This window comes from Falco punctatus (assembly GCF_963210335.1).
Source record: "Falco punctatus genome assembly, chromosome: 9".
NCBI classification, from domain to species: Eukaryota; Metazoa; Chordata; class Aves; order Falconiformes; family Falconidae; genus Falco; species Falco punctatus.
The window spans coordinates 25972986-26000831 of NC_137589.1; the positions used below are offsets into that span (position 1 = coordinate 25972986).

General features: G+C 41.7%; 1 protein-coding gene across 2 annotated transcripts; it reads right to left on the minus strand.

The window, feature by feature from the left end:
* Nucleotides 1-3953: 3953 nt before the first annotated feature.
* On the minus strand, nt 3954-20929 carry PPP1R3C (protein phosphatase 1 regulatory subunit 3C). 2 transcript variants are annotated; one of them, XM_080401764.1, is made up of 2 exons: nt 8152-20929; nt 3954-6496 (listed from the first exon to the last, which is right to left on the minus strand). In XM_080401764.1, exons 1-2 carry the CDS (start codon nt 8163-8165, stop codon nt 5551-5553), a joined length of 960 nt encoding a protein of 319 aa, XP_080257890.1. In that variant the 5' UTR covers nt 8166-20929; the 3' UTR covers nt 3954-5550. The 2 variants fall into 2 exon arrangements, with proteins under 2 accessions (XP_080257890.1, XP_080257891.1); XM_080401765.1 differs by lacking the exon at nt 8152-20929 and adding an exon at nt 7217-8120.
* Nucleotides 20930-27846: the final 6917 nt, after the last annotated feature.

The following is a 27846-nucleotide window of genomic DNA, read 5'->3' on the forward strand; positions in this document are numbered from 1 at the left end:
GTTAACTACAGTTGTTTGTGTGACTGGGGGAGGAGGGGACTATTTAGGGCAGGAGTTGTGCTGTGTTAAGTGTTTTGTTTTATCATTTCTGCAAGAAAGGGAATTTGCCATATCGGTCCCATTCCTACCTAGTCAACTGTGTAGTGACAGTCACTTCCCTCTTGATCCTAAAAGCAAGGTGCAAGACGCTGTAAGTCCAAAAGCATATCAAGTACTACAATGACCTGAAATACAGAGATGGCAGAGGTATTTCCTCCAATAACACCTTTGAAGCAAGTAACTTTTATTTTATTCTTCCCCGTTTATTTCTTTTACAGTACAGTAAAGTGTAGAACAATTTCTTCTCTTGCAGACTTCCAGTTTCTGGTATACTATATTTGATTGCTTGCTCAATACTTACTCCTTTCCCCTGAATAGCTTCTGGTTGCTAATGTGTTGTAACCATAACCTTACTGACAGTCACTCCTGTCAGAAAGCCCAGTCTCTAGCTGTTGAGCAGCCTTATTTTTTTTCCCTTGTGCTGAAAGAAAGCTGAGGATGAAATGTGGGTATGTGACTGCTGTATGTTCAGTGCACTGCAGTGCCTGAAGCGTCTTACAAAATTATCAGCAACTGAGCAGACCCACAGTGCTGAGTTCATGCTTTGCCTCACTAAAATTAACCCTGGGTATTTTCTACCTTACTGTCTGAAAGATGCACTTACAGAGATCAACACTGGGCCACCTGCAGTGAAGACTGCAAAACCAAAAGTCAGTCTACCTTTTCTGCACAAATCCGATCAAGCTTGCATGAATCTTGTCACTGAAGCAGAAAACACTGTTTCTTCACACGGAAGAAATGGAAGCTGACCACCTTAAAGAATAGGCCAGAAAGGAGATAAACAAAGGCTGGAGCGTTATTACACACAGCTTCTATAGGGAAGAGGAGAAGGAGAAAGATGAACATTTTTAATGGAGGAAATGCCATCATTAGAATAAATCCAATTAAATGCATCACTGATGCAATCTGCCCAGCTGTTAGAAGCATCACAGTCTGTTAAGCACTATATAAATGATATATACATTCCTGAGGCCTTACTGTATGAGACTGATGAAGTCAGTTGAGCAATGAAAGATGGGTGCTGAGCTGTGTGAAGTTTTCACTGGTGAGGTTGAGGTCCACACTACAAGGCTTTTGCCAGACCTGGCAGAGAGTGGTATTTCTGCCTTAAGGAAAATCCAAAGGTCTAACAGGTTCCTTTCCAAACAAGGATGAAAAGCCAAAACATACACTTTTCATGAAATGAAGTATTGCACAGCCTAGAGAAGGGATGAGGGAGAGGAGGGAAAGCTGTTCTTTGCTCTCAAGCACTTGCAGACTATCGCAAAAAGAAAGCAGTAGTTCTCTCTTCTTGTCTATGCAGAATAAAACAAGTAATTAGGAGCTTAATTTTAATTAGGCTAAGATCTCAGGAGCTTATCTTAAGGTAAGAAAAGGAAAGAATAATTGGAAAGCCTGAGGAGCCTCCATCACTGGAGGGCTGTAGGAACAGGTTAAGTGAATGCCAGTCGGGAACGGCTGAAGTACAGGTGATTCTTGAAACCCAAGGAGAGGCCCCTCGAGAGAGGATTCAGTGCAGCCTCACTTTCTTCTATTTCAGCCTCACTGAAACATTTTATTGTTGACTACATTTCATTTTAAAGCTCAGAGTGTCTGAGTGGGACAGAAGTTGTTGCTTTATGTATATGTAAATACTGTAACATCTACCATATTACCATTAACTTACCGTATAAATTGTGGTAATTTGTTTAGATCTATGTAATTACAGAAAAAGACATTCACTAATTGCCTGTGAAAATTCTGATTATGTTCTCAGCAAATGTTCAGATGCTGATCTTCTGGGGTGGCAGATCTTTGTTAATAGGAAACACCAGTAAATGTCAGTGTAATGTTGCATGGTAAGATGAGGCCTAGCCTCACAAAAGCCAGTATGGTTATTAGGAACCCAACTCGAAACACTTATGTTTGAAGAATGCAGCCTGTAAGTACTGTGCCACCCCTAGGCTATAACTGAAAGTCATACACCTTGGATCTACAGAGTGATAGGAATGAATCCAATGATCCGCTCAGCCACCATACTGGTGGAAATACAAATCTACAATGCAGCTGGAAGAGTGACTTCCTAAGGGAACGAGGTGATGCCATAGGTTTGCAAGCTCTGTTTCAAGGACTGCATCTGCTTTAAGTTTTTGAGTAGGGTGCATCTGACAGAGCAGCATCTAAGATGTATGTTGGAATCCCCTGGGCTAAGACAGTTTTCCAGAGGTGACACTGTTTTTCTCAGTGTCTGATAAACACATCTGTAAGATTAGTTTTTTCCACTTGCTATACCTTAGTGTTGCTAACAGGGCTCCTAGGTACCTTTTTGATGGATGCAAGCTTTAGTGTTACACACGAGTTCTGTTTTTAAGAGGAAGGAGTGAAACTGCATTGCTTTGGCAGGGAGTGGAGAAAGGAGAAATCTTTTGCCCCCTCAACTGAGGCAGGGCTTTGGAGCTGCTGAGCAACACTGCAGCACCGCATTGCCTCTCTGCTGGGCAAAGAAGATCTTGCAAGGCATCTTTGCAAAGAAACTGGCTGGAAACCAAAGCTTGGTCAATGGAATCTGTCTTCGGGTATTTTCAATTGATTTATGTCTCAGTCAAGAGGAGGCCAAGCAAGCATTTTCAGTTGCAATGGCTGGTGAGAAAACTTGGCTGGAGGTTAAGAAATGCTACTTTTCCTCATGCTGGATGGCTTGAGCTCTACCTAGCAGCCCTGCATCTGGTTTGCTGAAGCAAAGTCCCATGTTGAGGCAGAGGAGCCTTCAAGCCACTGAAGTTAAAAATCTCTCTTCAGTTCACTTTTTCTAGAGCAGGGAGCTGGCAGTGCAGTGTGTATCATAAGAGCTCCTGCACAGTAAGACATAGCGTAGTATTTAGTAGTCTGATGGTGTTGGGGGAAAGGAGGGCTTTGTGTCCAGTGCAGGCTTTGCAATGTCGAAGTTCTAAATTCATTCCCCAGGTCAGAAACATTCTGTTAGCGCCGTGTTGTCTATTGCCTTTTGGCAATTGCTTTTTCATAATTAAAACTAGATTTCTTGCTGGGAAACCCTTGACTTTGTGGGTAATGGATTGAACTAAACTGCATCTTGTCACCTGGTGTGCAACTGGTGCTGGCCAGCCTTTTCTTACTCTGTGCTGGCCTAAATTGCTGCCTGTGAGAAGCAGGGGTCTACCAAAACCTTCTGGCCCCCAGAGGCTAGGGACCTTGAGAAACAATCCACCATTTCCTCCATTCCAAGTAACTGCAAGGGTAGGTCCACACTGCAGCATCAAAGGTGAACCGCTGGCGCAGACAGACACTTTATTTTGTAGGGAGCTGTTCAATACTGTTGGCAGGTCAGCTGGATTCTTGTGTATAGGGGGAGAAAACCCAACCTTCCAGTGCCCCAAAGAGCAGTATAGCTGTGGGAAGCAGTGTAATGAGCTAAGTACCAGATAAAAGTGAGCCAGAAGACATCAAGAACCACTGTCTATATGCACCCATACAACAAGCATCACATGCTATACCTTGGCAGGTAAGGCTGGCCACTGGGTTAAGACAGACTGCTGCCAGACTGACTCATCCATGGCACAGCAGTATCCCTGACAGAATCTATCAAAAAAAATATTCCAGTTAAATTTGGTGAGATACAGAGGTGGTTTTTTTAGATGGCACAACTCATAAGGCAATACTTTTGAGGATCTCTCATTTAGTGAAGAGCTTGGATTTCACCTTTGGAGTAATGCCAGCTCCTGACCTGAGACCATGCCATAGCCAGCTTTAGCATCACCCCATGGCACAGAAGAAACTGGTTTACCTTATGTCACAAATGCAGCTGTTTAAAGAAGCTGAGAAATCAGACAGGTTGAGCTGATGCAGTAAGAACTGGGTGTATCAAAATAAAATTTATTCTTAAAATGGCCAGTTTACACATAACAGCAAAGGTTACATAGGGAAAAAGTGCAATTAGTGAAGGAGACTTATTTCACCTTAGTATTTACTGCCTTGCTGTACTGCAAGTAGCTTCAGACTCAGGATATTATTTCTTAGCAATGGGCAAAAATGTGTTTATATTTTGACGTTAACACCGTTTCTGTGCAGTTAAAAGGTGTACCAGTATTCATGCCTGCTGAAAATGTCTTACACACATCTTGCATGAAACACAGATTGCCTTCAGTTTGACGTCTCAGAAAGCTAAATTATAAGCATAGAGATATAAAATATACAATAGAGTTTACTGAAGTCTTAAAAAAAAAAAACTTCAAAAAATGAGGTAAAATAAACCAGAGCGGTTTTCTATTTATGTGCAAGCCTATATTCAGTCTAGGAAAACCACATAGTAGCAACCCTGCTCTTTTAAAGAAATCAGCTTTCACAAAGTGCAACTAATTCACTGTCTTCAATATGAAGGACCTTGCCTATGTTACACACTTGTGAAAAGTCATCGCTGACTTTGCAATAGGAAGCAGGATACTTGACCATCAGATGCTGTAAGATTAGATCAGGTGATGAGTCAAATCATCTGATGCTGCTACAGACTAGGAAACTTACAAATTGCTTTGTTCTGTCACCTAAGGTTATTTTTGGCATGTAGGGTGGTTCTTAATTTTTTTTAAAGGCACATTTTTCCTTCTAATGTTAGAAAGTAACAATCTGCCTGTTGATTAAATAGGATGATGAAGTGAAGGTTACATTTGTTCTCAAATGCAAGACATGGATTATTCACAAAGCCAACCAGGACAGAGATGTCTTCGCAGAGCAGCAGTCACTTCCACCACTCAGTGTGCATAGTTTTCTGTATTTTCCCTCTTATCCCATAGAACTTTTTCTGGGATTTTTGAAGACTAGTTTTGGAAAGATTAAATTAGAGCATTTTGTCTCCAAATCATACAGCACATCCTACCTCATTCCTTTTCCCACTCATCCATTATCCTCTCCAAGTTTCTTAACCAGTACTGTAGCCACAAATCCTAGCCATGCATTCCTACCTGCCTCTGCTACAAGCCCATAAAGGGTTATAGCAAGCCTCCGTCCTGACCACATCACCTCATCCCTACTGGTGCAAAAATTAATTGTGATGTTCTGTTCACATAATGTCCCTGTGTGTACACACGTACTCTCACACATGCAGTTACTACAGCTTGCTAAGATACCATCGCCTTCCATGCTTCCTTGCAAGAGCCTCTCTCCTAGTGACTCAGAGTCAACAGCAGAAAGAAAGCAGCATATACTTAATGTAAGGGCATGCTATTTCTATAGTATGTAGCATACGCATGGGTTTTCTTAGTTTTCTTTCCTTCCAAGGATAAGGTCTGGCTAAGAATTTCAGTAGCATAATACGGTTTAACAAGTCTCACGGACTAGTGAATTTGGATTTGTTCAGCCAGCCTACAAAACCTGCCAGGTGGTTTTGTCACATAGTAGGTGAACCAGAAAACTAACAGTGTTCTGTCGTCAAATGGAACAATGCTTCCTCACTAGTACTGATCACCAATATGGTGATGAATTTTCAATCTGACCCAAGCTCTGCCACTGGGGAAAGAGACCACTGGACAGCCTCGGACTGCCTAGTTGATCAGGCTCTCTCTCTTGTCCTCTCCTTGGAGTCTGAAGATCTACACAGTCTTTCTTGGCAGATGGTATCTGAACACCATCAGACTTCCACTCTGCATGCAGAATCTTGTAATTCTGACCCTCATTATTGTCCCAGAAGGTATGTTCTCCACTTTGGTAAGAAATGCAAAACTCTATCTTCTCCTCAGAGGAAAGGGCAGGAGGAAAGTCAATGGTAAATGAGAAGGTATCATTTTCAGAATCACTGTAAACATTGTTCATGTATACACACTCAATGTCTGTGTAGGTCTTCCACGTATCAAAGGTGATTCGAACCTGAACCTTTTTTTCAAAACTCACGTTCTTCACTTTCACAGTACCTGACAGCACCTTCTCTTGCAGGGTGCAGTTCTCCAGGCAGACCAAGTTCTTCTGCAGGCGATTCCTGAAGTCCAGGTAGTCAGCTGAGGGCCGAGGGAAACCCAGAATCAAGTTTTTCTCCTCATGTAGCTTTAAGCCAGATGTTATATTTTCAATGCCTAAGAGGTCAAACTGAAGATCCCACCCAGGGTGCTCCTGGAACTCGGAGAAGGTGTGTATCGCAGTCAGGGACAGCCCCTTCGAGTCCGCGAACACCACTCGCTTCTTGACTCGGGCTGCCGAGTGGTTCCAGTCGCTCTTCTGAGCTTCAGAGTCACGTTTCACATGAAGACACGGTCTGAGAGGTTTGAATCTGTTCACAAAGTTGTTTCTTTGGCAGTCCTCAAGGGGGCTGAGAAAACTCTGCAGTGGTGGAGAATGGGCTAAGCAAATTCTCATGGCCACATCCACAGGCATGATGGAGCTTGGCAAGGGTCTCGGGTCCAAGATCTGTATCATTCTGAAAGGAGCAGAAAGGCAGGATGTTATTATTTGTTACATCAGGTAAGAAGCTTCTAAAGAATGCATATTTGCTTCATCTGCTGTCTTAATTATTCATGGCTTCATCTTTGCACAGCTTTAAATAATGCAGCCTAAATTAAAACTGACAGTTCAAGCTAAGGAACTAGGGTGAGACTATTCAGTCATTTCTGGCTAATTCTGAATGCTTTCAGTTTAAATGTAGTTTAATTTGCTCTTTCCAAACCTCTGAAAAATGTATTTTTGTACCAGCTAATGAAAGACATTTCCTTCAAAAATACAGAAAAGAATATCCTAATAGCCAGTAAAATAAATCCAGTTACAGTAGAAGCGTTCATCCACTTTAGCTTCCCTTTTAGAGACTCTGAGCCAGGTCTTAGAATTCCAGCAAGCTGGATCAGCTGCTTCATCTCTGAGCAGAGACAGCACTATATTAGGCAAGTAGCCTATCCCATCGGAGCATCAAATGGGACACTACGTACCTTGATGCAGAACCATCACACTGTGGCTCTGAATAACTGCAAGTGCATTTACTAGGCACTCTGGTTTTGGTTAATTCAGATGAATAAAAATGCTGAAGTACCTCTGGAAATATTTGCTTCTGAGGTATTAGCCCAAGTCTAGGTTAAAGAGCTCTTTGGCACTGTTAACACTGACTGCTGAATGAATAGGGGAAAAAAACCATGGGGGAGTGACACACCTTATTTTTTCACCTCGTTGTGCTTCAAGAACTGGCTTAAAAACATCTTTTTATAATGGCCAAAGTCTATGCTAAAAGCCTACTGCAAGTCTTCAAAGAGAATGCTACAGCTTTATTTGTAAAGACTTATTCATAACGCTCCCTCTCAGATGACAATCACAATTCCTGTGCAGGAATGTGGCCCATTCAAAGCCAGGTAGCTTGAATATTTGTGAAAAGGGGCTTCAACTGCAGCACAGCCCTTCTGAGAATGATGCAGTCCTTGATAGAAATATGGATTTTTGGTGAGTCATGGGAAGCCAGAGCATTTGCTTTGTCGCTTAAAAAAAAATGGCTTTCTCCTTCCCAGGGTTCTCACTGGTATTCCAGAGCCCTGCCAAAAAAAAAAGGCAGCATCAGTGCCGGCCTCTTAATTCTCCTTGCTTTTTTTTTTTTTTTACTGTGGCAGTACTAGCCATAATAAGTAAGACAAGGAGAGTACCAGCATCAAATTAATCAAGCGTTGCTTTGTTTTAATAGGGAAAGAGCTGAGGCTTCGAAAATGCTCTCCGTGCAACTTTGATGACCAGCTCCTGGGGCAGCTGGTCCCAGGTTTTTGCAGCACAAAAACAAAAACAAAACAACAAAAAAAACCCACACGAGAGGGAGGAAAAAAACCCAGACACCCGAAACAACAAAAAACCCAACGAAACCCAACAACACAAGCTGAGCAGGGCGGGCTGCTAGAAGAGGCTACACTGAACGGCCAGTAATGGAGGGGTGGGTTCGGCCACTGGAACAGGCACTGCGGCAGCACCGGGGCGCGTTTGCGGGACCTGTGCAAGCGGCGGCGGGGAGCGGAGCGCGAGGCCGGGGGCCGCAGCCCGACGGCCGCCGTCCGGGCGGGGCGCAGCCAGACGGCAGGGAGCGGGGGTGCCGGGGCGGGCGGCGCTTACCTGCTGCAGTGCATGGGGCCGCGCAGCCGCCTGCTGCTGCCGGGCTGCTCCCCGCCTCGCCCGCGCCGCCGCCTTTATGGGGCCCTGCCCGCGGCGGGCGGCCAAGGGGCGGCCCCGGCCCGGGGGGGGCGGCGCGGCGGGGCTCGGCGTGCCCCGGGCCCGCGGCGGGGGGCGGCGGCTTCACGTGTGGCGGCGGTGCGGCGCCGTGGGCCCCCCTGCGCGGGGGCGGCCGCCGTTCCCCCGCCCCTTTCCCCCCAGGGCTCCGCGCCCCGCTGTGCTGCGCGCTGGTGGCCCGGGGCGCGCGCTGTCCCCGCTGGCACGGTTCGTAGCTCCTGCTGCCGGCGCCCCGAGGGGGCGGCCGGGCAGAGCCTCCCGGGCAGGTATCGCTGTGCCCGGCATGGGGTGGGGGGGCTGCGGCAGGGCAGGAGCCTGCTCCGAGGTGTGCCCGGCCCTCCCGTGCCCCTGCGGCAGGGCAAGAGGCGAGGCTCCTGCAAGGCAGCTGCAGGGCACCAGGAGTGTCTGATGGGGCTCCTCCAACCCCTTCCCCTGCAGCCAGCCGGGAAGCAAACGGGTTTGCTACACGAGATTTCCGTGGGAAGTGGGTATTGTTTCACGTGTCACAGCAGGGCTGCTCCAAGTCACTGCTGAGGGCTACAGTCCTAGCAGAACAAAAATAATAAGCGGTTGAAATTACAGACTGTCAGCCTTGTTGAAAAGGAGCTGGAGCCCTACCTTGAAGGAGAATGTTGCCAGAGCCAGAAATGTGTCGTCCTGGAATACAGCTGTCTGTATCCTAGGTGAAAAAGTACTTTCAGACATTTAATTTGGTGCTGATGGCTGTTCACTTCCCACGTGTGGGGATCTGTGCACCACCTGAGGACGTGACAGGCCCTGCTGTAGTTCTTACCTGTTTCTGGAGCAAAAGGACAAAAATGAGCGGAACATGGCCCCACAGCATGAGCCGCGGCGATGCTCCCTTACTGCTTACCTGCTGCCTCCCGGGAGGCCCCGGGACCCGCGAGGCTGATGAGCCCTCACAGATGCTGGAGGGAGGCAGCCCCGGGGGTGACGGCGTGCTGTCTTCCGCAGGCTGCGAGGCGCCCAGAGAAAGTCCATCCCCAAGTTACTGCTGCTCAGAGGCTGTGCCTTGGCTGCTAAGCAGCTCTGGGGGTCTTCTGTGGCTCGGCAGTTTCACTGTCACCTACTTGCTGGTCCATCTGCTCTTTCCCAAGGGCAACAAATGACTTGCACTCACCCTATGAGATGTGATACAGTCTGTGAGCTGTGATTTTCTGAGTTCATAATTTTTACTGGTAGATGAGACCATGCACAAATGAACAGCAGGAAGTCCTGTGCTCTGCATGAAGTAAAGGGGGCTTACTGTGATGAACAGATGATACAGGATTTTTCTGGCTCACGCAAATTATTTTTCTGTTCTTGGCTTGTGAGGAAAAAAATAATAATGAAAGGTTCCTCTGCTATGTGTGAGAGTTTATTAGGAGACAGTGTGTGAGCGTGGTGGGTGGTGACAAGGACACCTCTGTTTTGGATTCAAGCTACATAGAAGCAAAGAGAGAAAGAGTCATGAAAGGGCTCGAGAGGGAAGGCTTCTGCTGACTGATGCGTGGCACACCGATCAGTACGCTGTCTCTGTACTTATAATGGGAGTATTCATAGGAGAGTAAGACTTTGGTTGCTTAGCTCAGACCCTTGGTGACTGAAGTTCCTGCCTTTTGCGCCAGTATGTGTCACACAGATGAAGCCTGAAGCAGTACTAGCAAGGTAGACAAGATTTTGGAAAGTACTGCTCTGTTCCCTGGCACCAGTTATTCAGGATGACCTTCCTTGGTTCTCTGCTTCTCAAGTCACATCCCTGCCACTCACATCATCTTCCTCTCCTTTCCTTTCTCCGTCTTCCTTATGTCTTGGTGACTGCCAGCTCCCTCTCAAAGGTAGATGATATTTTCTCATTGTTTGCCCAGGGAAAATGCTAGAAAACAGTACCTGTGCTCTGGAAGCCTTGTTAGTTGCAAGGGTTTTATTTCTCTTTAGGAAGAGAGACAAATACTTTCAGCCCTAGCCACCTGCCTGGCAGCAGTAAGCCCAACATCCCCTGCAGGCATAAGGGAGGGCCAGGCACATGGCTGGCATTTACCAAATCTCCTCTATATACCCATTATAAAAAAGAGTGAACAACTATGGTGAAGTTTTATGACCCTATGCTGCTTGAATCTTTGTCCACACAGCATCCCCCACAGCACCACTTAGCTGAGCTGCTGCGTTATTGGGGAGCATGTACAACAGCTGGGGCTGCTGTATCACACTGCCTATGTGCAGGCATTAAATAAGACCTGGGAAATTATTTTATTCTATGCTTGAAGCTTGCACCAAAGGAGTCACCTCAAGGCTTTGCTACAGACATTTCTGCTACTATGTACTAGCTCATTGCGCTGTTTGCCGCTATAAAACATTTTGTTCCCGTTGTGTTAATATCTGTTTTGCCCAACTTAGAAAACATCAGGAAAGATTATTTAAGGTGATATGCTTAGCAAAAAAGCAGTAGTGAGATACAGAGGCTTTCATGGGCAGATCATTGCCCAAGTCAGTAAATATGGACTGGATACAGCAACTTCATGCCTACTTGGTAACCTGGAGCACATTCATGGCCATGGACTGGTGCCCCAATTTGCAGTTGCCAATACAAGCAGAGAGCATTGTGCAGGGCCAGGGTGACTCTTTCCTCATCCGAGGAGATGTCTCTGCATCGAGGCAAACTGGCAGGGTTATCTCAGGTAGCACACCAGTTTGCACTGTCAATGATGGTTCCCTAGCTGTATTTTTTATAGAGGACTCAGATTTCCAGTTATTTTGGTTGGGCAGCTCACCTGTCATCAGCAGCTTAAAATGTAGATCTACCCATTTATCTTGCGTTTCAAATAGGACTGCTAAAATGGGAGCACCGGAGGAAAAAAAAATCATTGTCTTACTGTGCATTTGACAGCACTTTGTGGCGTGTCAGCTTTCCTGATGTTTGTAGGTACATATAGGAGCAATGGCAGAAATACAATCCTGGAAGAGGCAGGGTTGATTATGCAATCAAGGCTCATCATAGGGTGCTGTACCTTCCGACTGCTTCTGTAACACAGAAAGCCAAATGGATCACCTAGACTCGTTCTTTGCCTTTTTCTGAAAACATTGCACTTTAAATGTGAGAAGCTAATTGCAGTAAGTTAGCTGTAGTAAACATGGTTTTAGTATCGTCACCATAGTTTCAGTAAACTTTAAATGTATGTTTTTAAAACTAGTTTGCAGCCTAGATGATCCAGAGGAAATGTAAGGCACAGGCTTACTTTGCAAGGAGTTTACTGAGGTTGCTCAGTGACAAGCAGGCAATTGGGTTCACGCTGTTCTGTTCAAAGACAAATACAGGGTATTAGCTCCACAGTGACTGCTTTTATATGCTGACAGCCCTCCGGGTCTCACTGTTCTTCACCTGTCTGAACTAACCAACACTTTTCAATCAGCAGCTCTGAGAGCAGATAATGAGTGATTGTGCATTTCTGTCAACTGTTGAGCAGCAATGGGCTGCTGCGGTCATTTGTTTGTTGGCTCTGGTCATTTTATGGCAGAGTAGAATGAAAGAGCTGTTTTTTCCACTCTGTGTTCTGAAATTGAGTAATTAAACAAGGGTTCTGTGGTTTACTGTGACTTTATTACTTTCAGGTCGCTGTGCTTCTCTGCCATCCTCCCCCACAGCTCCAGGAGGGAGGAAAGGGAATATGTTGCAGCTGAGGATATAGAAAGGGTTCGATGGCCTTTGGCATTTAATTGAAGCCTTATGAAGCAAAGATAAGCATTTCCTTAGAGCAAAGTTAAGTCATGACCATATTTATAGGAAAAAAAAGTCTAGCGAGGAAAAAAATATAAATCTCCATTTCACTTGCATAGTAATGCACCACTTGAAAAATTGTTGCTGTTTGCATGGTGAGAGAGCTCATTGCAGTTATAATGTGCAACTTTAACTGGGAAGGTTTTGATTTTATTTTGGGCTTGAGACTAAAATCAATTGCTAGGCCAAAGGCAAAATACTGAGGTTACTAGAAAACAGAAAACATCCACCTTCTTTTGGCTGGCATATATTTGGTTCCTGCAGCATCACCCAGCACCTGTAAATGCAGCAGAGCTTTACTGAAAGAGTAACTGTGACACGGAGAGACATGTCCCATTAGTTCAGGGGACAGTGATGTCACACAAGCTGTACAACAGCCTTTTTTCTTTTTTTCCCCCCCCTTGCATTGAGGTCTTCTGTTCAATATCTGCTCTTGCTACTAAGACTAATCTTTGTGTATTATCTCTGAAGCTGGGCAGCAGGTTTTTATGAAAGTGGCTGAGTTGCAAATAGTAATTATTCAGGTGCATAATGATTCAATTCCAAGTAACTATTCAAGTCCAAACTGAGTTGAGCCTGTGTGGCTTTGAAAATTTAGAGTTGGTGATTTATCCAATGAAACATTGAGCAGAATTCTTATTTAGTCTTAATAGAAGGTTATTTTCTTTACTTGCTTCTCAGAGCCCTTTTGGTGAACTTTGAAAATTCCTAATGATTATGAATATATACTGAGGAAACTTGTCCTGGGAAACACCATTGTTTCAAGGATTTCTTCAGTGCTGGCACAGTCCATATGAGGAATAAATAAGGTTTTGATCTTTTCTGTTTTTCTTACTCTGTTCCTCATGGTTCAACCAGACCTAGCATGCTTCAGCCTTTGGAAACCCCTCATCAAGAGGGCACCAGTAAACTGTGACCACTTGTTAACAGACAAATCACAGAAAATCTGGAAAAAAAGTATTCCAGTGCCCATAAAACTCCTTTTTCTTGTGATGATACTGCTATGCTTTGGGAGACACCGAGAGCATTTTTTTGTTGATATCATTCAGGATGTAATTGCTGCTAAACCATGCTTATTTGGAATATTCTGCTTTTGGAATAAACTTTAGATTTTGGAAGAAAGAAGGTAAAAAAATAAAATGAAACATTTCAAAAAGACAAAATGACATAAAGCTGGGGATGGGAATAGTAATTTCTCAGGAATATTTAACTTTTCTAGATATTACATTATTAGACAATGTTAAAAAACTCAGATTTTGCCAGGACAGTGAATCCATTTCCCACCCTGCCGCAGCTTGCTTGCAGCAATCCGGCCTTTTTGCAGATCTGCCCAGCAGAATGCACCCATTCCCTAGACAAAGGGTCAAGCAACATGCAGCCAAACTCAGCAAGAAATTATGCAAAGACGGATGGTGCAGCAACTGTACAATAATCAGTCTCACCAGGATACGAGATAGGCCTAACTCTTTGAGCAGTGGCAGGGGATCTAGGTCTGGGTCTTTTTAAGTCAATAGCAAAAGTTCTTGCCAATATTGGGTCTCAGAACTTTGTAAGGTTAAATTCAAAGGCATTTAAATTTAAGGCATTTAAATTCCTAGAAACTGAAAGCTTGGGACTGAATTAGAAGCTAGAAATTGATTTCAAATTTCTAATCTTATTAAGACTGATTAATGACAGATTAGTCAATGGTAGATGAGTCGTTGCTTTGGAAATTAGTAGTGCAAGAGAAGTGCATTGATTTCTGAAACAACTGACATAGAAAAAGCACAAAAGTATATCTGAGGCTGCTCAAATGTTTTGTGTACTGTGATTACATTATATTCGGTATTTCAAGCAAGATTCCCTTAAACAGCTTTTATACAAAATGCAGCCTTTTAAAAGTATAATTGCTTTGGTTGTATGTAGTAAGCAACATGAAATAGAGACAATGCCATGTTACTTATAAATTGCTGCTACTTAGAGTTAAAAGGGAAAGAAACTGAAAGAAGGAAGAACATGAATGTAGGCACTGGAATAATCTGAACTTCTAATGAAGGATTTGTAAGTGCAGAAAACAAAACGCATACATATATTTTATACAGGAATATAAATCTGGCTTATGAATACAGACCGGTTTTTGAGAATGCAAAGGCCCTTCTAGATGTTTAAAAGAAATATAATATTTCAGTATTATTTGAAACTACTTTTTTTCCTCAATTTTTGTGTTGTTTTTTAACCATGCACCCAAGAAGGTTGAAACTTGAGATTCTGTGGCCAAGTGTTTCAAAAATATAAATCAAGTTGCTGTGTATAGATAATCAGTCTTTATTCTCTATTCTTTTTCCTAGGCCCAGGTGGAGGAATTACCTCTGCTGATAAGTAGTCTTCTCCAAAGAAAACAGTAAGTGAAATGCTGCTTTGTGCAATTGGGTTTATGTTTAATCCTGTGTGACCAAGCAAATGTTGGTTGAGTAGACACTTCCATCAGGTACGTGGGAAGTATTTTTGTTCTTCGCAGTCTTTCAAGAAAAAACTATTTCTTTATCCACATGTGAACAATTCCTTACAGCCTTGCAGGAGCCACATGATTTTTCAATGTGATTACCATTCCCATACGACTTGCGCTGGATGAAAACCTTCATCCTGAATGAGCATTTCTATATCTGACAGCAGCCCAGCTAACACTTGCAATATGTTCACCCAGCATTTAGAAGCCTTTGACAGGTCTGAATAATGCTCCTTTTCTTGTTCTACCACCCAAGAGACACGACCCATTCCTGTATTTAAGGTTCTCTACAAGGTTCTTTTTGTCTTGTGTATCACAAGGGAGGAACAGGGTTTGGAAATCAGTACAGTCAAATTCTATGTCAAGTTTTTCTTGGATTTGCTATGTGGGGGGAAAAAGCTCCTCTATGGCATAGGTCTAAGAGATGAATGAACCTTTTCTGTTTCTGATTTAGTCTAATTTCTAATCGCTTCAGCCGTTAAATTGGAGTTTCCTAGGATCTGACCTAGTTATCCTTTTTGGATGCACGACATATATATATGTGTGTGTATGTATTTCCCCAGCTTCACAGGGTCAGACTTCCTGCAGAGATTCATTTCAGTTTCAGATTTCCTGGAAAGAATGAGGCTCCTAAATCCAAACGCTGTAACAGCATCAGTCTTGTTTCATCCTGAGTGGGGCAGAAAGTAGTTAGGGCCCTGAGTGTAGGCCCTAACTGTGGCCTAAATACCATATTTGCAAATTAGTTTCCTTAGTTTATTCTTGGATGCTGCTTCCCAGAACACATAGACTTTACTGTCAAAATGTACTTGCTCCATATATGCAATAACACGTACAGTAAGTTTTGCAATCTTTAAAATGGGTTTAATCAGTGAGAAAAATCTTGCATGCTTATCTGGAGAATTACAGTTATAGAATAGGCAAGAGGCCTTTTGAGGCTGTCTAATCCAGTCTCATCCTCAGAACTGGACTAAGTTAGACCTTGCTTGTCCAGATGATCTTTTAATACCTCCAAGGGCAGAGAGTCTACAGCATCACTGGCAACCTGTGCCAGTGGTTGACCACTGTTGTAATTTTTTCCATGTATTTATCTGGAATTCCTTTGCTGCAACATGCGAATGCTGCTGCCTCTTTTCCTTTTGCTGTACATCTTGGGGGAAAGTCTGGTTTTATCTTCTCTCTGCTCCCTCGTTCAGTAGTGGGAGGCTGCATGCTGACCTACTGTTACTTAGCCGCCTTTTCTGCAAGTTGAGCAAACTCAGGTCCCACAGCCTCACCAGCCACCTTGGTGACCCTCCACTACTTTCACCCCAGCTGGTCCATGTGGCTTTCTTATTGAGGGACCCAAAACTGGACACAGTTCTCCAGATGCAACCTCACAAGTACCCCACAGAGGAGAATAATAATTTCCCTTGGCCTTTATTTCAAGATTTTAAATAAGATCAATGGTGTTCTCTCATACATGGAACACAAGCAGAACTTGTTTGTTTGCTGTGGCAAAGCCTCGGTACAGGTTGGTATACAGAAACTTGTGCAACTTCTTCAGGGCTGTTTGGATTGTTTGGGAAAGAGCAGTTATCTCGCTGGTATTTAGGCATACAATAAGTTACATTTTATTTGCGCATTGGGGGATTCTCTTTTTATCACTCTTGGTTCCAAATCTGGCAGTTTTGGAAATCATTCTCTCATATATGATTTCAGTCATCTATGGAGGGGATATTACATTTCTGTAAACAGACTATTGCAATCTTTCTCTCAAGCCTCCAGGGCTTTTCATTTAACATCTGCCTCCATTTCCAGATGACACCTGTTCATGCTTATCTGTAAAACTGAAAAAAAAGTTTCCCCCAGAATGCTGAAACACAAACCATTTGCTTTGCTTGCTGTTATGGACAGGCCAACTTCAAACCTCTTTGGAGACGTTTGCTCTGACACTACATCTTAAGATCTTCCACATCTCTATTTCTGCACATGTTGCCGCTTCCATTTTCATATCTCTTCTTCTAATTTATTTTGGTTCTGTGACTTCTCATGCTGTTGATTCGCATTTCACCTTCTCATCCCTTCTGTCTCCAAGTCTGGTTCACCACATTTCCCCTTTATCTTCCTTAATCTATTACCCAAGGCTTATTGCCCTGTTAGCTTAGCAAAAGCCACTAAGATTTTCATTACTACTTTACTTCATCTCACTGAAGCATTCAGGCTGGCAACCTTTCAGTTTTTCTTTCTGAAGCCCATTAAAAAGGCATCTAATGCAAAAAAAATCACAGCTGCTCTTTCACCATGCTGTTCCTACAAAAATTTGCTTCAAACCACATAAGGTTGCTCAAATGCTCATCTAACCCACACATATCCGTCCTGGTTAGTTCTTTTTAGTCACCTTGTGTTAACCAAGCAACTGGCTGGACTTTATTCATTGAGCAAAATGCAGCTCATGTGCTAACTTCATCTAACTTGCATTCTACTGCAAAAGTGTAGATCTCACCTCGGTGACACTGACATACATTTGCTAGTCACAATGTACTATTTAAGGGTGTGAGGAGTTATTTGAGGACTTCTGCCTGAAGGAGAAAGCACTGAATGTGTTGGAGGGGAAAAGGAATTCTGCTTTTATTCCCAGACCAGTAAAAAGGAGAAAGCTTCTCTTAACCAGGGGTAGTTAGAAATTTTTATTTGTTACAAAATTGCAAAGTTTAGAGGAAAAAATGTAAATCAGAGTGCTTCTTGGAAACCTAACAGTTGTTTTTTTTTTAAAAAAAAAAAAAAAAAAAAAAAAAAAAAAAAAAAAACCAGCCTTTCTCTTTGCCTTTAGCAAGGAGTTCTACCAGGGACTCCTTCCCAGAGAATGAGGTGGGACACAAAATAACACAGGCAATGTATGGCATGGTATCCACGTCCTTGCCTGGGCTAGGGAAAACCCATCCTAAATATCCTGATCCTTGATACATATTTCTCTGCAGTACCTCTATGTATGCAAAGTTTCTTAGCTCTAACAGAGAAGCTGAGAGAGACAGATTCCAGTACAGGCAGTTTGCGGGCTACCCATAGGGCAGGAGCAGGCTGTCTCCTGAGCCAGCGAGTGCCTGGCCATACCAACTGGCTGTTATGGGTGAGGAAGCTGGGATTCTGTCCTTTGGGAGCAAGGGAGGGAATGGAGGGAAGTAAAATATTTACAAAGTGAAACTTAATGAATCTGTTTCCATCCAACCCAGAATGTCAACTTTTTCAAACTGTCCGTCCCCCAAGGGAAAGGAAAGTTGCTCCACTTGTAGTTGTTTGTTTTTTTTTCTCAGGGTAGTCATAAAGACATTGAGAATGAAAGAAAATAAACTCTAGTTCTATATAAAAACGGTAGCAGAGAAATTATGTATCTATTTTATTACTGCCATCATCCATTACACATTTGGCTTCATTGGATAATAGCCATATTCATAATTCATACAGTCTGTATTTGAATATCCCCCAAAGAAGGTATTTAAGGGGAAACTTCTCTGCTAGTCATAGCACAGCAATGTTGAAAGCAGGATGGGGTGTTGGTCAATGGAATGTCTGTTTTAGAAATGACACCTTATGATCAAGGCTTTAGCTCCAAAATCAGGTTATGAATTCCCTGCAGGTATAATACCAGAAAATAGTGTACATGGCTTTTTTATGTAACACAATGTAAGTACAGATAGAGGAAGAGAAATGATGATTCATTATCTGTTCATCCAAAAACCAAGATTGCTGATTCATATGCTACATCCTAAAGCTTCACAAGTCTAAACGTATTCTTGACTATTGTCAAATCTCTATAAAAAGATGCTGTGCACAGGAGCGTGCCCATGCTTCCTGTCATTAATCTTGTTCCTAAATCAAAAGGTCTAGATCAGCCTTAGACTCACTGGTATGTAATGTCTCTTTTAGTATGTCCTACTTCTAGCATCCCTTGTTATAAGCTTTACAGGTAATACAGCATCAGTTTTGTCCTCTGTGGTTTCAAGTAGCATGCAGAACTTTAAAAATACGTAATATAGTCTACAGCACACTACAGCTTTTGTAAATTGCATTCCAGGCTCATGCTTGTGCCCTGGTTTTTTATAATAACCTTATATAAAAATGAAGGCAAATCAATCCCTCTTGAAGGTAAAGGTTGTTCTGTCCAAGGCAGGGAGCTTCCTGGACTCAGACTTCTTTTTTTTTATTATTTTTTTTAATATATATATAGTTTGTTGAAATAAGTAAAACCTTCTTTCTAGCATTTTTATCAAAATAAGGCATTAATCTCTATTTTGTTTAAACCTATTAGTCTCAGGTGCATTGTTAATTAGAAACAACTGTGCCTTATGAAACTGCAGACTTTCTGAGAAATGTGAGACCTACTCCAGTGTAAGCCCATCAAACTAGTGTGAAGTGATGAATAACTTGTTACCACTTAAATGCAGGTGGTCTCTGGCATGATTCTCCAGCTGATTTTTCTCAGCTAAGTCAACAAAGATACTCCTCTTGCTTTTGTGGGTCTTTGAGGTCCTCTGTTCTTAGGATCATTTCCTTTCTTTATCCATATGAATTGGAAAGAGTAATTACACTCCTGAAGATCTTTCCCTGAACAGTATTACCACACTCAGTGGGTAACTCTTACAGTGCAAGTAACAACGAGGGTGGAAACTCCCTTGAAACTCCTACTGCCAGTCTTTTCTTGGTGGGGCAAGGAGATGCTTAGAAAGCCATGCAATGGGGTGTGCTCTGAGTTTTGGCAGAATTCTACTTTCACGACGTATCATCCCCACGGCCACAATAGTTTGCACAAATTTAACGGAGTATGAGGTTCCTCTGAATACATGGGTTTCTGTACTTCAGTGCCAGTATAATTCAATCTGCTTGAATGGTGATAACCAACACCAATCTGTTGCAATGCTGAAAAGAAGCACTGTAAAAAAAGCTGTGATAGTTTCAAGAAGTGTTGCCTAATATCTATTTCATCTGTCTGTATTGTTTATGGAAGAAGTGGTTCAGCAGACTAGCTGAGCAAATACCCTACTTTCCCTGCAGATTAATATTGGTATAAGTTTCACAGCTGAATGATGATGTTTTCATGCATTAGCAAAAGAGTCATAAAGTCAAAGATCTGAAACAAGGAACCAGAGCAAGACATTCTAACAGGATGGAACGGAGACTGACAGATATACCATACTATATACACTCCAACAACCTATAGCCAAACTATTGCAGTATTCTTTGAGCCACTGTTACATCCTACAATATTTTAACTGTTGAGTCAGCATACTTTTAGCAGGGTAAGACTACAGGGTAAGAAATGTGTTAGACTCCATTGCTGATACATAACATCATACCTAAAACCAGTTTTCTTCCTTGCTAAGTCTTATGAGTAGAAGAGTTCAATTATTCACTGAGAATTTATTCTTGCAGAAAAATTGGCTACTCATCCATCTTAAATTTGTCTGTGGTAGCCTGGCTCAGAAGGCAGGTGTTAGGATGGCTGATGCAAAAATTGTATGCATGGATTCAGAGTGGATAAGAGAGATATGAGCACACATTCTGAGAAAATGCTTAGTTTGCTTCCCCCCACACCCCCACCTGAAAAATGGGGCGATGACTTCCTGCTAGGGGACACTTTTGAAGAGAAGTGTCTTGAATTATTTATTAAATTGGGTCTAACTGGGAGCAGGATACAAAGAGCAGGAGGAAATGGTGATGGAAAAAATGGATGCCAGACTAGGAAATGAGTTAGAGGCTCCATATCTCAGAGGCTTTTTCTGTTTCTGAGCAGTGTCCCAGAATGGGTCCTGATGTGGCACTTTGCTATGGTGTCCTACACTTTCCTCAAAGGGGAGCAGGAAGAGAGCACTGCTCGTTCACGTTGGTCATTTTCTCCCATCACATATGTCATAATTTAATGTAACGTGCAAAGAAAGAAGTAAAAATTTTTTTACTTAGATACAGTGCCTAAATATGAAGGGAAATGTTATGTCTCCATAAATTCTGTATTTTCACTGTAGGTAAGCATTTTGTAGGCATATCTGATTTTATACAAACATCACTATGCTGGCAGAAATTCCCTCTTGGGTTTTATTTTTTAAAAAGTGCCCTTGAGCAGCACTAAGCATAAGGGCCCTAAATTAGAGATGGTGTTGGCCACTGCCTTTCCTTTGCTTTGTTCCCTTTACCCTGGGCCTCAAATGGTGCAACACAAATGTTAGGAAAAGTTGACAGCTAAAATGGTGTGTGATGTTTTAAGAGGCACATTTTCCTGCCATCCCATTCCTCCTCCTCCTCCTCCTGCTCTTTTTTTGTGCTTGCAGTTAGAGGAACTGTGCCAGTTCCCAGTGTGTCTGGCTGCTGTGGGTGCTAGCCCCAGGGCTGGGCTCACACATTCCCACAACAAACATTCCACAGTGGGAAACTCATTGGGTTGCTGGAGGGAATATAACAGGGGACTCAACCTGCCATTCTTGCCCTGAGGATGTGATGGGATCAGATCCATCCTTGCCTCCTCTCACTCACAGATAACAGAAAGCAGCCAAGAATTGATTCAATGATTCTTTCCAATTCATTTTGGGTCACGTCAAAGAGGTTTGATGAAGCCACAGCAGGACTGCAGATGAATTTCTTTGCCCTGAAAAATGACTAAGAGCTGTTATGTTCTCAGTTACAGCTGAAAGGCAGCTTAAAGTTATCAGCCTGTCAGCTCGAAAGTGGTGCCTCACTGTAACTGTGCTATTAGACTTAAAATATGCTAACATGACAAATGCAAAAACAAGGTTTGCATGTCAGTGGGTCTGCTGTGACCAAGCTCCAATTCAGCAGCTCAAATGCACAGTCATGAGCATGTCTTTTAAAGGGAAGGGTCTAGATTACATTCAGAAGCAATTTTAAAATAGGAGGGTGTTAGTTTCATATAGATAAACATGGGAAAGTGATATAAGGTGGTAAAAGGTACATAGCAAAGGAAAAGGACATACAATTAAGTCCCTGCAGGTCACTGTGGCCTTGCTTTGAATTCCTTCTGGGTTTAGCCTGGAATGTCAATGCTAAGTCAAGTCACTGTTTGAATGCAGCACAACACAACCTGCCCAAACTAAGCTGCAAAAGCCAGTTCCCCTGTTCTGTCCTATGTTTCTTTGTAAATCACTTGACGATTTAAAGCCTTCTGATAGCCAATGGAAAAATTGCTAGTTAATAAGCTGTTTAGAGATCCCTGAATTGAAAGGCAGAACTTGAAATGAATACCAGTCAAGATACCGAGAAATTATGGAAGGTCTTTCTCTTTTCTGTGATTAGTCCCTGGAAAAGGTTTTATTGTCATTTTATGAACATCCTTTTTTCTTGTAAGAGAAGCAATGTAAATTTTTCTATTAATCAGCCACAAAGTGCAGGTAATTTTCACACGATGGTGAAAATATTACCCCCCTACCCCACAAAAAACCCATAATTCTGAGACTTTATATATTCACTGTTTTTTATTGTTTGTGATTCTTGGTTAACATTTATGCTAATGTTTCCATCCATTAATTTTACGTGTCCCAGTGTTTTGCAAAAGATCAAGGTACAAAATAGCCTGTGTGTAGAATTATAAGGTAATTTGTTAGCCATGTTTCTAAGGTAGCTGTTATCAAAATGAAAGCACCATTTTGGCCTTGAAAGCTGAAGGTCTTTCATGGCTTTTAAATTTCTGGTTTGAGATTTTTTTGACACATAATGCATATCATGTTCATGGTGGTTTCTCTTCACACAGCTTTGTTTTCCCTGAACAGTGGGCAGAAGGCAGGGTTTCCAAATGGCACGACTGTGTTCCAAGATACATCAGAATGCTTGGCATCAGAAGTAAAAAAAGAGTAGAATTTGCCAGTACTCACAATAACCACATATCTAACTGCTTTACACAACTCCTCTCAATATAGATACAGAGGTGCTATATCAGGCTTTTACACAATGTAAGTTTGGAAGCTCTGTCTGGGGAGTATGAAGTCACCTAAGCCTTCACATTTGTGCTGGGATCAGCTGCAGCAGAAGCAGCAGGTTAAAAGAGGACAATGGCAGTTTGCCTAAGAAAAAATAACTGCCAATAAATCCTCTGTCTAAAGTATTTGGACAAAGTGTAACTTAAAAATTAAAAAAATCAGTAACTGGGCAATTTCAAAATACAAACAGACAATCTCGGATTCCTTGTTTCTTTGTAAAGATGATATATGCTTCTGAAGTAGTTCAGTAACTAAAGGTCACATCTGGTTACTTGGGCTTCTCTTTCCTAAATTATGACTTTCAGTGTTGTCCCCAGCTGACTCTGTCCATACATACAGATCTCCAGCCTGACTAACACTATGAGCTTGGCCTGTGTGAGAGCATAGCTTGGAGTTCATGCATTCCTGATGCTCAGACCAATAATAACAGCAAGGTTGTGACTACTCCATTCTGCCAGCGTAACTGTTTGGGTGGTTCTAGTATCACTTTGCAGCACACCTGCTTTTACTTAACCCCTCTTTCATTCTTGAGTTAACTCCTTTACCATATCTACAGAGAACTCTTCTACCATCTCCGCTGGTGAACCACCTCCATAAAAAAGCCCAAACAGCTGTAAATATGCTGCTTTGAAAGAGTCCACACAGCAGTGCCATACTCCCCGTCCACCTTCCATCTATCCTGCTGCCTCACAAGTTGCTTGCAGCCTTGGTGGCCTGAGGTGCTGCAGTCTCAGCACTGTGAGGGACCAGCTTATGCCACCTCTTAGCCTGTGCTTCCAAGTTGGCATCTGACTGACAAGACTGGTGCTTTAGAGAGTGGTCTCGGGGCAGCCATTGATGCATGATTTAGGTTTAGACAATATGGTTTCCCATAGCTTTTTCCAGCAATGTACGTAGCATGAATACTTGCTTGATTTCTTATTCTATTGAAGCATAATGTCTCCAATTTCATATAAGAACTGGTTGTTCTCTTCAGGGGCTTATTGAATATTCCTTTTAAGAATGTTATGAGCTTAGCATCAAAGAACATTACAAATCTGTCCATAGATAAATAAAACAGTATTGAGGAATGGTAGCTAAGGGAATCTATAGTAAGATTTATTTATTTCTCCATCCCTTCTGCCAGTGCAGAACTTCAGGCCTCCCCCAGAAAAACTGCCTGGCCCAGAAGCAAAGCCTGCAGTTTCCTTTCCTATCCTAAAGGGACTGGCAGTTGGCCAGCTTATTTAACAAAGCATTCTGGTATGTTACTGAACTTCCCATACCCAGGTCTCTCTATGTAAGTCAACATGACTACTCAAATATTACAATACTTTGCTAACCAGAGCAAGGCCACCTGGGGAAAAAAACAACTGATCTAGCTTTTAGCCAAGGTGGGCTACACCTACAGGACTCCATGAGGTCTCTACTAAAAGCAAAGCAATTCTCCCCCAGAAGTTGGTGGTGTTGTGCTGTTGGATGCAAGGGACAGTTTCTACTTCATACTCTTTGTAAGATGAATTCAGCTTTCCAGAGCTGCCCTCTCTGCTGAGCAGATGCCAAATGAGCCTAGCTCAAAAAAAGTATGATTTTATTTAGTTCCAAGTTTGTTTTGCTAAAAGCTTTTTTGGCTAAGTTGCAGGATTCCTAAGACCTCCTGATGTTTCCTTACTGTGATTGCTCTGTTTCTGACAAAATGCTAGTAGCATTGAGGGCAGGCATGTATCAGATGTTCTGGTAAGGAAAGTCCGCACTTTGGTCATTCAGATCTTGGGTAGAGCAAGCAGACTTCTTTCAGATCACTCGATCTAGCTGTAAAATGGGAAATCAATATTCCTAATAAAATTATTAGATACGGTTCCAGTCTAAAGTGCCTGAATAGAGAAGAAAGTCCCCGAGTCATTTATGTACTCTCCTGAATATGCTGTCATAAATTCTACAGTGCTCTGCATCCCTTTGAATACGTAGCTGACGTTAGGGGCTTTGCTGGTTGTGTCAAACTAATTCAAATGATAAAAAGAATTTGTTTGCCTACAATTAAAGACCCCTAGTAACTAGCATGCATTCCGTATATTTTTCTCAAATATCACATATCTCAAAATAAATACAAATGAGGCCAACTTCTGTACAGTGCTTATCTGTTCCATAGGACTTTTGTTTACAAGCTGAGGGACACAAAAATGGCTGGGTGCTATGTCCTCATCTACACTGCAAGAGCTATTCTGGTCCACACTGAAGAGTTTCTGTACACGACAGTTACCAAGAAAGACAGCAGTAGCTCTGCTGCATGAGCTGTCCAGACAACAAAGAAAGGATCATCAGTGAAATTATTTCTGAAAAAAAACCCCAACAGTTACTAACCTACCAGGAGAAAGCTATTTCACTGTTACGTGCCTATGGGGCGTTTATTTTGTGTGCATGTATACTGTGTGCAGTGATAGTATTTCAGATGTCTTTAAGGTTTTAAGATCCTAATCATGTCCACTACCTCCACACCAATCTAATCTTCCATTCAGCTGTTCTGTTTCCAGTTTGGGAATTGTTCAAGTTACAAGATAGATCTGGAAAGTAAAATAGGCTCCCAGTGGGCACGTACTGGTGAAGTGTGAGGTAGGAGACTCCTTCAGCTAAGTACTTCGAGACCCCATCTTGAAGACCAAAAGGCCTGGCCAGATGAGGCAAAGAAGTGAAAAGGAAAGCGAGAAGGACAACCATTCACTCTCCTGGAGGGACTCCAGAATGATAGAACTTGAGATATATTTAGTTTTAACCCCAAGTAACCTTGTTCTTGAAATGACATCCTGTGTAACTTCATCTTAACAGCCATAGTTAGCATTTATGTAACTCTATAAAGTAAAAGAGCCTATTTTTTAATTTCATAGAAATGGATATGGTCACTGCTAAAACACAAGAAGGATAACTTTTAAATATATTTTCTGGATAACTAAAAAAAACCTCACAACACAGGATTACCCTATACACTCAAAAATGTTGCCATCTAAAGAGGAATTTATCAGGTGTTAGGCACTGGCTGTCCTGGCCAAGTACACAGCGGGTACATGCTATGCAAAATAATCAGTCCCAGGTGAAATACAAGCACTACTATTTACTATTTTTAGGCAGCTGGATTATATCACTGTGTAATCATGATCTTGACAGTGACCATAAGGCAACATTTCAACAATCAAGGTATGTTTGATACAAGAAGAAAACCAGTAATTTTCTTGAAAGAATGGAAAAATTCTTTTCCATGGATCAATAAAGACATAAATTACTGTTTCAGTTGCTTATAAAGAATTACAGAAACAAGTGCATCACAGAAATTATCCTAAAACAAACTGTTTGAATAAAATGCTTAAAATTTTCCCTCTCTTGCTAGAAAATACAAAATCCAGAAAAAGGTTTTGTACGTACATAAATGGAATGGTACATTGCTATTTGTTTATATCACTCAACTATGGTAGAAAGCAACAATATTTAATTTGTTAATAGTTTCCCATCCTTTAAATGTATAGTATTGGCAATAAACAAAGCCTACCAATATACTAACTCTTCTTTCAATTAAGAAATCAATTTATAAATTGCATTACACATGGTTTTTGTGTGTGTCACACTGACACCCAAGACATTTTACTTTTAAAATGTTTTAATAGCTATTTTTAGTAAGCAGTTGAAAGGGAAGTAATTCACTTGTCTATTTGATAATTCTATGAACCAGCATGTAAAAGGTAACCCAAGAGAAAATACAAAAATCACAACAGTGAAACAGTTTGAACTTTGGTAACGTTATTAGCATTTGTAGCAGGGAAGACCTCTTTGAACATAACATTAATAATCTGTCGATGAATGAATGGAAAATAAGGATGATTCTTTTGTTATAGTCTGTGTAGACATAATACAAAAATCCCTGCTATAGATAAGGGGTTAGTCTGCTATTGTCTTTCAGTTGCTATCCTTATGCCAAATAGTCACTGAATCTTTTTAGTGATATACTCTAGTGTAAAATCCAATAAATCCTTTGTACAGAATCAGTGAAGCTAACGGAAGGGGTTTTTTCTTGCACACATTTAGCCAGGGTAATACATACAAAAGTAGAGACCTATATGGCAGAAATGAAGCCAAATTAATGACTTTTAATTCAGTTTTGCAATTTAGTTTGCTCTTAATACAGTTCAAACATACAATTATTTTAGAAGTTTTTGACCACCCGAAGTTCTCCAAGTTTTCTTAGGCTCAATTCTACATTACATTTAAGGTATAACCAGCTGCCGTGTTGCTTTGCTTTGATCTGACAGGTCTGATAAATACAGCTCTTCGTCAATTTGCTCATGGAACAAATAAATGAAACAGAAGATGTCCTTTAAGTGAGGATTAGTCCCTCAAATGCAGTGTGGCTGCCTACTCTCCATTCAGTAAGAATGCAAATATGTTTACCCTGGCAAATGTCTGAGACTTTGGAGATTTATCTGTGACACTGAGCAGTATCTTTGGATGGAGATTTTAAACCTTGCTTGCAGGAACACAAAAATTGTTTTAATGGATCGCAAAAGTTTTTTTCTCAAAGAATATCCCTCACAAAATATACTCTACCTTTCTTGAGATATTATTACTGGTCACAGTGTATTGCAAGACACTGGGAAAATCATCCCAAAGGAGACGTTTCTGGTTGTCATGTGTTGGTTTAGCTCCGTGATTCCTTATGCTTAGCAGGACATAAATGTAACTGTGTTCACTTCTCATAATCCCCCTTTTTTAAAAAAAAAATGCTTTTTATTTTTATTGCTTTTATTGAGAATTTGTGACTTTACATTGTGACTTCAATAACCTTTTGAACCTGTTTTCTACTTTCTGTCACTCAGCTAAAAATCTGCTTAAATATATTCTTCACAGTAAGTCTTAGAATTTTAATGTTTTCATGTCTGATTTTAATATCACTGTAATGACATTCCTTCTTTTCATCAGAATTCCTCTTCTGAATCAGTGCCATGGACTATTTTTCAGTAGGAGCCTTCCATTAGAAATATCGAAATTAATTTAATTTGATCATCGTTACTTCATGGGGAAACTATAATTACTTCTGAAACCAAGTAACTGTTTCTTAGGCTTAAGTCAAGAATAGCCTGTTCTTTCCTGGCCCCCTCTCCCCTGGACTGTGGAACTAGCTGTTCCAGGAGGCCATCATTTGAATTGTTGAGAAATTGCCTCTCAAAGGTCTGTCCTGAAATAACATCTTGCCAATCTGTGCAAGTAGTTGGGGTAGTACACTACCACTTCTTAAAAAAAAAAAAATTACTTTTACTTGCTTTTTTGCTTTCCTTTACACTGTGTACTCTGTGTGGTATTTACATTCCATATTATAGACAACCAATTTATCCAAATTA